The sequence below is a fragment of the Podarcis vaucheri genome (assembly GCF_965113315.1).
Source record: "Podarcis vaucheri genome assembly, chromosome: 14".
In the NCBI taxonomy this organism is placed as follows: Eukaryota; Metazoa; Chordata; class Lepidosauria; order Squamata; family Lacertidae; genus Podarcis; species Podarcis vaucheri.
In genome coordinates this window covers 33,139,030-33,151,385 of record NC_138752.1, presented here as the reverse complement: position 1 = coordinate 33,151,385, position 12,356 = coordinate 33,139,030, and the positions used below count along the sequence as shown (strand labels likewise).

Sequence of the window (12,356 nt, the reverse complement as noted above, 5' to 3'; positions counted from 1 at the left end):
GTCTTGTAGCTAAGATATAGCGCTTGAGTTTGTTTTTTCCTCCCTCCTCATCCATTTGCCTTTTGTGTCATATCTTTTAAATCATAAGTCTGAGGTCACAGACAGCCTTAGCACTGGCAGACGCTTCAGTTGAAGGGTCGGATAAAACACTTGAAGGAAATGTAGCTGCAGGAAGCACCAAGTTTATTAATTGTCTGCTGCAACACTCCCCCCCCCCCCAAATGCAATGAAGGAAAGGGTATTGTTTGAAGGGCAGCTGCAAGCCACCATTTTTATTTCACTATAAAGCCCTAGAGCTCTCTGGAAAATGGTGGCCACTCAGTGCCCTAAGGTAAGAGACTAGAGTGATGTCAGCAACAACCCTTCTTGCTGTGAGATTTTTGTGGGTGAGCTGAGAGATTGCTTAAGACTCTGAGTGAGAGCCTGGGTGGGTGGGTGGAGTACTGGGTGAGAGCCAGGAGGTGGAGAGGGAGGGTGTGTCCAAAGGCAAAAGAATTGGTATTGGTTGATATTTATTAGTAATTCTGTATCAATGCCACATGTTTATATGTCATCTCTGTATTTTTGCATTTTTGTAATTTTGTAATCTTCTCAGTTGTCTGTTGCTACTTTAGTTTTCTGTGCAGTGCTTAGAGATTTTGTTATCATTATTAGCATTATAGAAATGGTGTTAATAAATAATATTTCAGAACGTTGTCAGTCTTTTTGCTATGCATTTGGACGTTTCTTAAGAGATCGTAACCAAATTTTGCACGGTGGCTGCAGCTCCCATCAGCCCGCAACCTCAGGATGGGAAAGGCTGGTGTTAGGTGTGCACACGTTGCAATAAATTTAGTGTCACAATTGGCACTTCTTACTTAAAATTGTTCTAACTCTCACACTGTGCCATCTGTGAAGCTTATTTCTTTTTGCACCCCAGAGGAAAAGGATGTCTCAGGATACTAAAAAAGACTGAAAAATTCCCATATGCCTTTGGGGTTGTATAAGTTGCCGATGGTGGTCCATTGGGAATCTGCCACCATTTTTAAAATAATGCACGAGGAAAGCACATTTTCATATTAGATGTCTTTAAAAATAAATAAATATTGTTACCAATTCTACACACATAAATAATCAGACATGGCATGACTAAGAAAAAATGGGTCAATAGGAGGGTAAAATACTAAACATATTTACAATGCAGAATAATGAGGTGATTACAGTAAGCCAGTAAAATGAATTTGTCAATAAATCAACTTGGAAATAACAGAGTAATAGAAGTGAGCTAAAGAGCAGTGCCTGCTTATCTAGGCCATATTGCAATATATGTTGTAGGTATTTCTCATCCGTGTGTTGTTTCATTTGAATATTTAATAAAATCACACCATAAAGTGCAAAAATTATCTTGTTTTTTTCCCTTTCCCTTTGCCACCTTCAATTTTTGTGACAGCTTTTCCATTGTGGCTGTTTGCCAGACTATATTATACCACTGATCAATATTCATTAATTGCAAGGATTTCCAAGCTCTAGCTATTACTGTTTTAGGTAAAGGTAAAGGGACCCCTGACCATTAGGTCCAGTCACGGACGACTCTGGGGTTGTGGCGCTCATCTCGCTTTATTGGCCGAGGGAGCCAGCGTACAGCTTCTGGGTCATGTGGCCAGCATGACTAAGCCGCTTCCAGCGAACCAGAGCAGCGCACGGAAACGCCGTTTACCTTCCTGCCAGATCGGTACCTTCTTATCTACTTGCACTTTGACGTGCTTTCAAACTGCTAGGCTGGCAGGAGCAGGGACTGAGCAATGGGAGCTCACACCGTCGCGGGGATTCGAACCACCTACCTTCTGATCGGCAAGTCCTAGGCTCTGTGGTTTAACCCACAGCGCCACCTGCATCCCAATTACTGTTTTAGCGGCTGCTAATAAATGTGTTATTAATTCATTACTCCTTAATTGGTCCATATCTGAAGTACAGTACATAAATTAAGTAAGGCTAATAATCCTGGGGTTATTGCATTTGTCTGAGCTGTAACCTGAGATATCTCTTTACAAATGTCCCTCCAAAATTGGCCTATTTGTGGACAATCCCACCACATATGTTGCTATGTACCTAAATTTGGCATCCTCTCCAACAGAAGAAAGAGCTATTGGGCTGTATATAAGATAGGCATCTCAGTGTTAAATACTGTATCATCCATAAACAATTTTAGTGAATGTTCCCTAGTAGTTGCTGACAGAAATTTACATGCTGCTTTTGCCCATATGTTCCACTGTTCTCTTCAATGTTTATATCCAGTGTTTTTCTACTAGAAAAAATGTGCCAGGACTCACTATGAAGTTGTTACAATAAGTGCCACACTTTTAACCAGTGCTTTTATTCTAGAAAAAAGGTGCTGATACTGCGTGCCCATGGGTACCACCAGGAAAAAGCACTGTATTATATCCTAATTTAATTCCCACCACCTTTTTTATTTTTGGGGGGAACAAAATTGATTCTCAATATGAGTTTTGTATAAAAGGTTAACTAATCTCTTATCCATTGAGCTGTATCTTACTACTTTCTTTTCACATTATCTCACTTTCCTTGTTGCTTCATTTTTAATTTGTATATTTGTAATAAATGATCCCAATTGATATCCTAGCAGCCATAAAATTTGGTCATTTTCTAAACATACTTAAATCTCTGCAACTGTAAGAGGTTGACCTTTTGTATAGTAATCTTTCAAATAATATAAATGGTGTTCTTTCCATGGCTTCACATTATATAATCTGCTTTTATTTTGAAATAAACTTTTGCCCATTTCTTTCTATATTCTAAATGACACAAATGTGTTGGGAAGAGTAAGCCAACCCAACAATCAAAGCTGATTTTTCATTAATGCTAGTACCCCATAAGAACACCATCAATTTCCATATCCTCCAGTACTGGCCACTAGGTTCTCTTATTGAATTACACGATTTCCACCATATGGCAAAACTGGCTTGCTTCATAATAGCTACTTAAATTTGGAATGCACCAACAGCCCTCCGATGGGTGGAGGTATAATAAAGATGCCATTTCTTAATGCACATTTATGATACATTTGTGTTCATAAGGCAGTTAGGATGTGCACAGACGATCTACACAATTCTAACCCGCAAATGTTATAAAAGTTTTAATGCTTTTTTTTTTGAATGAGTTCCAATTTATACATACGCCTAATAAAATAAATGACACGTCCGCGGCCATAGGTTCATCAACATTTATTAAGTGGGCCTGGTGGAGTCAAGGACGAAGGAAGACCTGCAATCAATCTTTGATAAATCTGCAGAAATCTTAAAAATATTAATTATTCTGCAATGACAAGAGAACTCTCTGGACATTTCTGCTCCCCACCCCCAACCCTCCTCTTAGGGGAGGGTCACAACTCAGAACAACACGCTAAGTAGAGAGATAGAAAGCAGCTGCGCCTGCGCGCAAGCATAGACCAGAGGGCGAGCGAGGGAGTTAGAGAACTCCGAACTCCCTCACATCCACCCCGCGCTTGCGCAGACTAGCCCCTCCACTCCTATTTTTTCTCCCTCCCTTCCATTTTGTCGGCGCAACCAACCTTAATGCTCATAATATGTTTCGGGGGAAGCAAAGCGAGAGAGAGAAAAAGACCCGACTCGTTTCCGTCTCCTTTATGACATTGATGGACACGTCAGACACCCAATAGGCTTGCGGAGGCGTCCAAAGGGACGATCGGCAGTGGCGTAGCGAAGGCAGAGAAGGCGGGATTTTCAGCCTTTCTTTTCACTCTTTTTTTTTTTGGCCGCAGCCAACCAATCACCCAGCCAGCATGTTCGGGTGACACCTTTTGGTGCGCTCGGGGCGGCGTCTCGGGCTCAGTGTGGTCGGAGGCGACGGAGGGGCCGGACGCTCCCCGGCCTTGTTGTTGTTGTTGTCGTCGTCGTCGTCGTTATGGGGCCGCTAATGGCGTCCCCGTCCCCGTCGAGAGGCGCCCGCTTTAGGTAGCTGAGCGGCGGCGCACGACAGAAGTGGGAGAGGCAAGATGGAGGAGAAGGCGGCCAAGGAGGAAGGCGACGCCGAGATCCAAGAGCTGCACGGGCCCGAGCACTGGTTCAGCAAGTGGGAGCGGCAGTGCCTGGCGGAGGCCGAGCAGGACGACGGGGCGCTGCCGCCCGAGCTGCAGGACGACGACGAGGCCGCCGCAGCAGCCGCCGCCGCCGCCGCCGCCACCCCGCAGCCCGAGCACAAGCAGCAGAAGCTCTGGCACCTCTTCCAGAACTCGGCCACGGCCGTGGCGCAGCTCTACAAGGGTGAGGAGGAAGGGAGGGGGAGACCCCGAGGGATGGAGGGGGGGAGGGGAGGGAACGGGGAGCGCCCCCTCTCAAGATGGCTGGGAGGGAGGGAGGAGGCAGAGAGGAAGTGCCAGGGCCATGGGGGAGGGGTTTCTTTTTGGGGAGGAGAGGCTGAGGTTTTAGGAGGTATCTCCAGTTCATGGGGGAGGGGAAGCCGGACCCCTAATTATATTGGGGTGGGGGGAGGAGCAGGGAGATAGGGACCTCCATTTATGGGGAACGAGATTTGGAGGCACGTCGAATAGCTTCTGGTTAGTGGGGAGCCCCTTGTATAGAGGCGGGGTGTGTGGAAGGGCACCCCTATTCATGTAGGGGTATGGGGGACCCCCATTCATGAAGGCAGAGGAGGAGACCCTGGAGAGGTTCTCGGGGTAGGTCGAAGAGCTTTTGAAGGAAGATTGGGATCAGTAGAGGGGGCCCTATTCATGGAGACGGGGTGGGGAAGCCAGTTGGCATGGAACTGGGGAAGGGGGACCCCCACTATTAAGGAGGCACGGGTTGAGAAGACGAGGATTCTGGCGGATTTGGAGCAGGTCAAAGAACAAACGGGTCTCCATGGGCAGCTTAATAGAAGGGGGTTTCCTCTGCCTCTACGTGGGGCTGTTGAGTATCCTGGGGTTGGGCGAGAAAGGAGAAGCCTGTGTACGCGCTAATGCGTGTAGTTAACACACGGCATGTTCATACGTGCGCAGTCGCGTGGTGCCTGTATGCCTTACACGTTCCTGCCTCCGCGCTTCTCGTGTGTCTGGGCATTGACGCGTGTACGTACACACGTGCGGTCTCTGTTCATTGATACGTGTGTGAGGGGCAGAGGCGGCGACGTGTCTGCTTCGCTTCCTTTGCCCCCTCTCTTTCGTGGGAACGGGGCCTGCAGGGGGAGGCGAGGAGGAAGTGGCCGCGGGCGGAGAGCGGGAAGCGCCTGTCAGTGGGCCCTCCGGCCGGCCTTCCTTCCTCCCAGGCCTCGCCCGCCCGTCACGGCCTTTCCAGTCGGCCGCCGTGACACAGACACGGCGGGCGCGCACACAAAATGGCGTGAGGCGGATCCCTCCGCCCTCCTTTTCTCGCCTCGCGCCCCATTTTCTTTTCCCTCACGAAATAAATATAAGGACGGTGGGGGGCGGAGGGGGAGAAAGGCATGTTGGTTTCTCCTTCGTTCTTTTCTCCCTCTCTCTCTCCCCCCGCGCAGTTGGCAAGTGGGTTCGTCCCGGCCCCTCCCTTCAGCTTCCCGTCGTCGGCCCTTCCCACCGACAAAATGGCGAGAGGGAGGCTCGGGTTGGGAGGGGCCTGTGGCAGGAGGAGAGAGAGGAGACGACGTGAAAAAAGCGAGTTATTGTAGGCTTCCCTTTTCCCCTTCCCTTTAATGGTGTTTGCCTTTCCCTCCTCCTGCTGCCAGTCTCCCCCTACGTGAGGGGAAGCAGTTTTACTCCCCCCTCCATTCACATGTGGTTGGTTCCAGTAGTCTCTCTCCCCCCTCCATGAAGACTTGGTTGATTCCAGGATGCTTCATATCCTGATTTTTCATTTTTTTTTGTCCCCCTCCTTCAAAAAAGGTATCCCATTTCCCCCTCCCTCCTCTGTCCAGGCAACTGAACAAAATGGCGAAACCCAACATGGCCGAGGGAGGGTCTGAGTGACAGATCATAAGCAGAGCCTGAGAAAGAGATAAAAGCGAGTTAGGTGGTTTTCTCTCTCTTCATTTTCTCGTTTTTGTTCTTTTGTTCTTCCTCCTCCTGGCACCCCCCCCCCCCCGCACAGACCGTGTGTGTCAGCAGCCGGGCCTCTCCTTGTGGGTCCCATTCCAGAATGCAGCCACTGCTGTCACCAATCTGTACAAAGGTGAGAGATTTCAGGTTGGTAGTGGGTTGTGGGGAGGGTGGCAGGATGAATGGGGCCTGAAGAGGACAAGTAGGAAATGGACTTCAATAGAGGAATAACTGAGTTATTTTTCCTGTGTGTGTCTGTGTGGTTTGACAAGTCATGCTGTGCCTCTTCATCTCTTGCCTCCTTCAAATCATAGTCTTGTTAATAAATGCATACTGGTCTTCACTTCATATTCTTGGGCATTTCTGCTCCACCAGGAGTTCAACCCTCCCTCCCCATTTTATCCTGCAGCCATCCTGTGAGGTCGGCCAAACTGTGAGACAGCAACTGTCTACCTAGTGAACTTCATGGCCAAGTGGGGATTTAAAACCTAGTCTCCCAGGAGCTAGCCCAACACTATCCGCTACATCACACTGACTGTTTTGCAGTTTCCTGCTCCCTCCCTCTCTGTTTCTGTTGCGGTAGTTGCACAAATTGTGGCCACACAGTTCTTCAGTCTGGTAAAGGTTTGCTGTGCTTTACCTGACTGTGGTACTGCAGTTACAGATAGCAGAATAACGTGCCACTTTCAAAGTTAGGCTGGTCAGCCAGGTTTTCCCTCTTGCCTTCCCACACAATTAGTGAGCGTTGCTGGACAGTGCAGTTGTATATTTGTGACAATAAATATGGAAATAGGGTGCTGGTGGTTACAGATAGCTTGGCAAAAATGCAATGTTGTGGAGTTGCATATTTGATTAGGAGGGTAGCAGGGGTATAGTTCTTTATAAATGGTCTGAGTCTCCAGGTGCTGCACTATTGCTCCCATTATCCCTTACCATTGGCTAAACTGGCTGGGGAGTCAGTAGTCCAGGTGCTCTTGGAACTACAAGGTTGAAGAACACTGGCCTTCAAGTAGTGACTTGCAGTGTGTAGCTGGGTATTTCCCAGACTAGAGACATGTATGATAAACTTCTGGGAAGAGAGGAGTGATTCATAAATGATAAATTTGAGAATGCTGAGGTCTGGAAATCAGTGCTGTATGTTGTAGAATAAGGCCTACTGCACCCTTTCCCAGAATACTGCTGCACACTGTAGAGAGAACTGTTTCCATTTTAGAAAACAGAACACTTCTGGAGTATGGTGCCATGATATTTTCAGTGTTAATAATTGTTAATTATAATAATACTTGTTGAGGTGCCTGCATCTAAATAACTCAGTATTGAGTGCCTTCTGCTTCCATTGTATAGATAGAAGCTACTGAATCATGCCCTTCACTGTTCTTGGAGATGCATTGTGAATTGTGAGTGAGTGACAAAATCTTTGTTGTAAGGAGTCTTTGGCCAGAATGACAGAGCCAAATGTACTCTGATGTGACAGTTGCCAAGGTTCTTGGAAGAAGAAATGAATCAGTTTAACTGCTCCAGTGTTTGGAGCCTACCTGTCCATTCCTTTCCCTATCTTGAATGTCAGCCATTTTTGTGCTGCATTGTCCTTGACCTGCATTACCAGCAGTCTGTTAGGTCTACCTGGGTCCGAGTGCCTTTTAGGAACTGAGATAATAAGGTCCATTCGTTACAGAAGCCTTTCTCAAACTATGTTTTGACCAAAAGAGCCTTGTAAGTTAAGAACACCTAGGTATTGCTGAACATTTGTGCATAAGGCAGTCTGAGAGCCACCTTTTCCTCAGTGGATTTGGTTATAGAGTGTGGAATTGGTGGTGTAAGCCTTGAGACCTGTGATAGAATAGAATGGTGGTGGGGAACCCATGGTCCTTCAGGTGTTGGATTCCCATCACCCCAAGCCAGTATGGCCAATCGTCAGTGCTGATACAAATTGGGAGTCCAACAGTACCTAGAGCACCACAGTTTTCCTATCCCCAGAACAGGAATGTTGAGGTGCCCCAGGATGTCATCTGTGTCTTCATTCCCTTCATTCTGACCCTCTGCCTCATAGGAATGACTAAGAGCTTTCTAGGTTCTTCATTATCACAACACAGACAGAATTACCTTGGTCTGTCTGTCAAGTGGCAGAATGCTTCTGCCTCACCTATTGTAGTACACCTGGCCTTTGGATATGGAGTACAGGTATTATTCAGCTAAGAAACCTAGGTGTGGTTCAGGCTAATTTCTGAACAGTTTGAAATGGGGGTCTTGAGTCACCTAGCACATTACTGGATGAAAAGTTGCTTTGTGACTCAGTGCCCTAAGGCCTCCATTCTTGTAGGAATCATGAGAAAGTTGATTTGCACACTTGGAAGAGGAATTTCTGGAGTCTACAAGGAAGTCTAGAAGTGGTTAAATCTCTACCCTTAAGTTATGTTACAAGCAGACAGCCTTGAATTGGGGAGGCTGACTCCTAGAATAGTGTCCAGCTTGACATAATAGCATAGTTTCCCATAGGAACAAAGTGGTTCTACACTTTGGCTGTGTAGTAGCTGACATTGGAGAGAACTGATCTAGTATTAGTCTGGTGCTATTTATACTGTCTTCTAAAAAACCGTAGTTCTTAGTGACACTGAGTGAATTGCAAATCAGTTGGCATCCAGAATGTAGATGACAAAGCATCTAGTTCCTTCTCGCAGTCACAGAAGACAGCATGCATACTGACTGCTAGGGTATTAATATTATTCTTTTTACTTTTAATGATTATCATTTCTATGTTTTTAGCTTTTTCTGTTTTATCTGCATATTTGTATTTTTAACAGTTGCCTTGAGTACCGATGGGGTGGGGGAAGGCGGAATATAACTAAATAGCAACAGTTCATCCCTCAAATTAGCGAGCTGTGCTGTGCTGCTAGACTTAAATGGATCAATTTGTGTTTGCTTTCTCTTATATGAGAAGGGGGCAAGAATGTGATTATGGGTTTTTGTGGGTTGGGTTTTTTTCTGATTTATGAACTGCAGACCAGCACAGGAATCTTAGCACACTGAGACTAAAATAGCTTGCCAGCTACTGGTATATCCTCCATAAGGCTCACAGGTTCTCTTCCATCCACTTATGGTGGAAAACTGAAGACAGGACTACATGCTACTGACTTTGTCTGAAGTTGCTCCCATTTCCTATAAGGAGACTCTTCAAGGAGTAACGAGCCATCTGACAAAATGGTTTCAGTTTCAGTTAAACCACAGGTTACCCTTTTGATACTTTGACCCAATATGGTGGGGTAACAATAGTTTAGTCAGACTTAACTTTTTCTGCAATCATGTGAGTAACTTGCTATAGAGCAATAGGTGTAATTAGATGGTGTAGCTTCCAGTGTGTAGTGGTTTGAATGGTATGCAACACTCAAAATGGCAAGCTCTTAGTCATCAAGGGAGGTCTTTGCCAACTCAGCCAATAGTATTAGTCAGTGCTGTTTTTCCTTATTTGTGCAGCCAGCTTCCATTTTGTTTGTTTATTGCTTGGTAAGGGAAGACATCTGTGTGATAGCAGTGACTTATGCATGTACCTGTTGAAAATAAAAATAAAAACCCATGGAATTGGGTTGTAAATTTGCCATGTGGAGTCAAAAGACCTGTGTGCTAGACTAGTCTTGTAACTGCATCCTGCCCATCAGTTGTGTAAGGCAGAAAGTGGGTAGGAACAGGTGCACGGAGTACTACAGGGCAGCTTGGGACAGTGCAGGAGCATTGCTCAAAGCTGTGGAAAGTCGACTGTAGGTGGAGTTGGGACAGGATGTTTACCAGGGCTGGTGGCCCAGCCCACTTAAATTGCAGGATACTGCAGGAAATTGTGCCAGTGCTAATGCAGCAGCACTAGTTCTTGAGCAGAGGTTCTCCTGAAATCCCATCAGCTCATATAAGAACATAGAATAGAACATAGGAACACGGAAAGCTGCCTTATAGTGAGCATGACTTAAGGAGCACTGTTGACACCAACCAGCAGTGGTTCTCCACAGCTTCAGGTCCTGGCTCCTTTTAAGCATGGAGAACATGTGCTCTTCAACTGAGCTACAGCTTTTCCTTACACAAATAGGTAGAAACCAGTTTGAAATCCATTTTGTGTTACCAGAGTCATATGTTTGACCTGGCAGTATATTGTGAAATCACAATGTGGGAGAAACCATGAAGCCAGCCAAATCCTATACATAGTTCCATATTTATTTCAGACATTGTAATGTACAGTATTGATATATTGTGATGTTTAGTTGGTGATCTATCGTGATATTGAAAATCAGGTATCTCCCAGCTCTGTACTGTAGCACAATGGTAAAAAGGTGAACTGTGAAATCTCCAGTAGATGTCTTGGCTATGGACTCACTAGGAAGTCTTGTGTAGCTGACTCTCTCTCTATACCCTCCACCTGTAACTGAAGTTAGTACTGACCTATCTGTACATGTAATTTATGAGTACAGCAAAAATTGTATATAAATGCTGTTTGCTTCCTGCTCTTCCTCTTCTTACACTGGGGTAGCATGTGCCCTTGTCCTTCACATTTTATTCTCTCAGTAATACAGTGATGTAGGTTTGGCTCAGAGTGACTGGGTCAAGGCCACCCAGTGATCTTTAACAGAGTGCAGGATTGAATCCATGTCTTCCCAGTCCTTCCTTTAACGTGCTAACCACTGTACTACATTGACTTTCAAATTGACACATTGATAATTTTAAGATAGAGGCAACTGCTTGGCTTTTGCCATGGATTCACATTGTCTTGCAGATAGCCCTGTTCTTACTGAGTTTGCCACCTCTACCTCAACCTCAGTAGCTGGATCTATGTGCGTATGTTCTGCTCATGTGGCAACATTAATTCCAGTTAGATCTTCAAAGGGTGCTTAGAATCAAGGTAGCAAATCTGCTTTAATCTTTTCAAAAATGGAACAGCTCCTTGAGTAAGGAACATTATTCTAAATGTATGAATCTGACTAGGCAAAAGGTGTCAATTTTATTATTTACTGCCAGACTTGTATACTGCTATTTCCACACCAAGAATGGACACAGGTACCTTTTGACACTGTGCACACACATGCTTTCACATGTATATGTGTTAGCAGTCCTACAAAAATGTTCATCCACCATCATTCAATTACTCATAATACATCAAGTAAACAACTGTTTCTTCATTTGGATCCTACTGACGGTGGCCTTTCAAGGTAAAACAAGTTGCTTTCTGGACTGGCTTTGATCACCCAGTCAATACAATGTGGTAGTTCTAATTGCTCAGTGGGAGGTCAGTCTGTTAACCCCAAGTAAGAAAATTGCTGATAATTATGCCAAGCATAATGGCACCAGGCAGAATAGGAAGATGTGTAAAAACAAGGAGTGTCAGTCTAAGACTGTAGTTCTCACTTTGATATATTGCTGTTGATAAATCACAGTGCAATTTACAAAGTTGCCAAGGACAAAGTGGAATGCATGTATTTCCTAACTCAGTAAGGATAGGATTGAAAGTGCAAACTTGCAACACTTTTTAGCAGGTAAAAACTTGTGCTGAGGATTTTGCAAGTCGAGCAAATTTTAGGAGTGTTTCTAATATATAGGTCCAGTGGTGGTGTAAATTGTGTAGTTTGCTAGTGGTTGAAGATGCCCAATAAAAGCATGATAGTTTAACTATTTTTTTTGTTAGTAGTGCTCACGTTTTGAAATCTCCCTATAAGGTCTCTTAAAAACAAAGCCGAAGGCTTGTTTTTCAGTTCCTTCAGCTTGAAATGACATGTGACTACTTGGCTGGTATGAAGATCATAAGCTTTTCTTGTCGTTGCAACTCTGGAATGCGGTGTCATACAACTCTTGAGTGTGTCTATTCTGGATGCTAGCTGAAGTATCTGTGTAGAGGGCAGATACAAGTGCAGATGGTTGTCAGTGTGCAGTCATAGAAAGTAGGACTTAAACATGTTAAGTGAGTTGCGTAACTTCTCATACTGCTCTGTCTCACCTTTGCAGATATGTATTTACTGTTGAAAAGCAGCTCAGTATGCTTTTTATATAACTTGAATGTAATTAGCATTAGTATATTGATAGATAAATTTGCTTTTGCTTCCTTGACAATTTCTGTGTCATGGAAGCATCTTTTAACCTTAGTTCTATGCATGCAATTCCATTTTTAAAACTTATATGAGGAGGCTTTTAGACTTGCTTGTTTCCCATGGGCAAGCTCTTTGTTCAGATTGGGATCATATTGATGAAACTGCTCAGTCTACTCTCCTAATTCACCGATACAAATAAGACAAGTGTATTGAAACAAAGTTTCATAAATGAAAGTTAAGATGGTGGTAATGGGCCTAAACACTATGACACT

At 44.9% G+C, this 12,356-nt stretch overlaps 1 protein-coding gene across 2 annotated transcripts in view; it reads left to right on the top strand.

Annotated features, from left to right (window-relative positions):
* Positions 1-3,699: 3,699 nt before the first annotated feature.
* HAPSTR1 (HUWE1 associated protein modifying stress responses) overlaps positions 3,700-12,356 on the top strand; it is a 26,031-nt gene continuing 17,374 nt past the window's right edge. Inside the window, exons 1-2 of one of the 2 annotated variants that reach the window (XM_082199206.1) lie at positions 3,700-4,280; positions 6,078-6,158. In XM_082199206.1, coding sequence (XP_082055332.1) covers positions 4,013-4,280; positions 6,078-6,158 — 349 coding nt within the window. In that variant the 5' untranslated portion in view covers positions 3,700-4,012. Of the gene's footprint in view, positions 4,281-4,584; positions 5,655-6,077; positions 6,159-12,356 lie in introns of those variants that run through there. The other variant, XM_082199205.1, reaches the window with a different exon arrangement.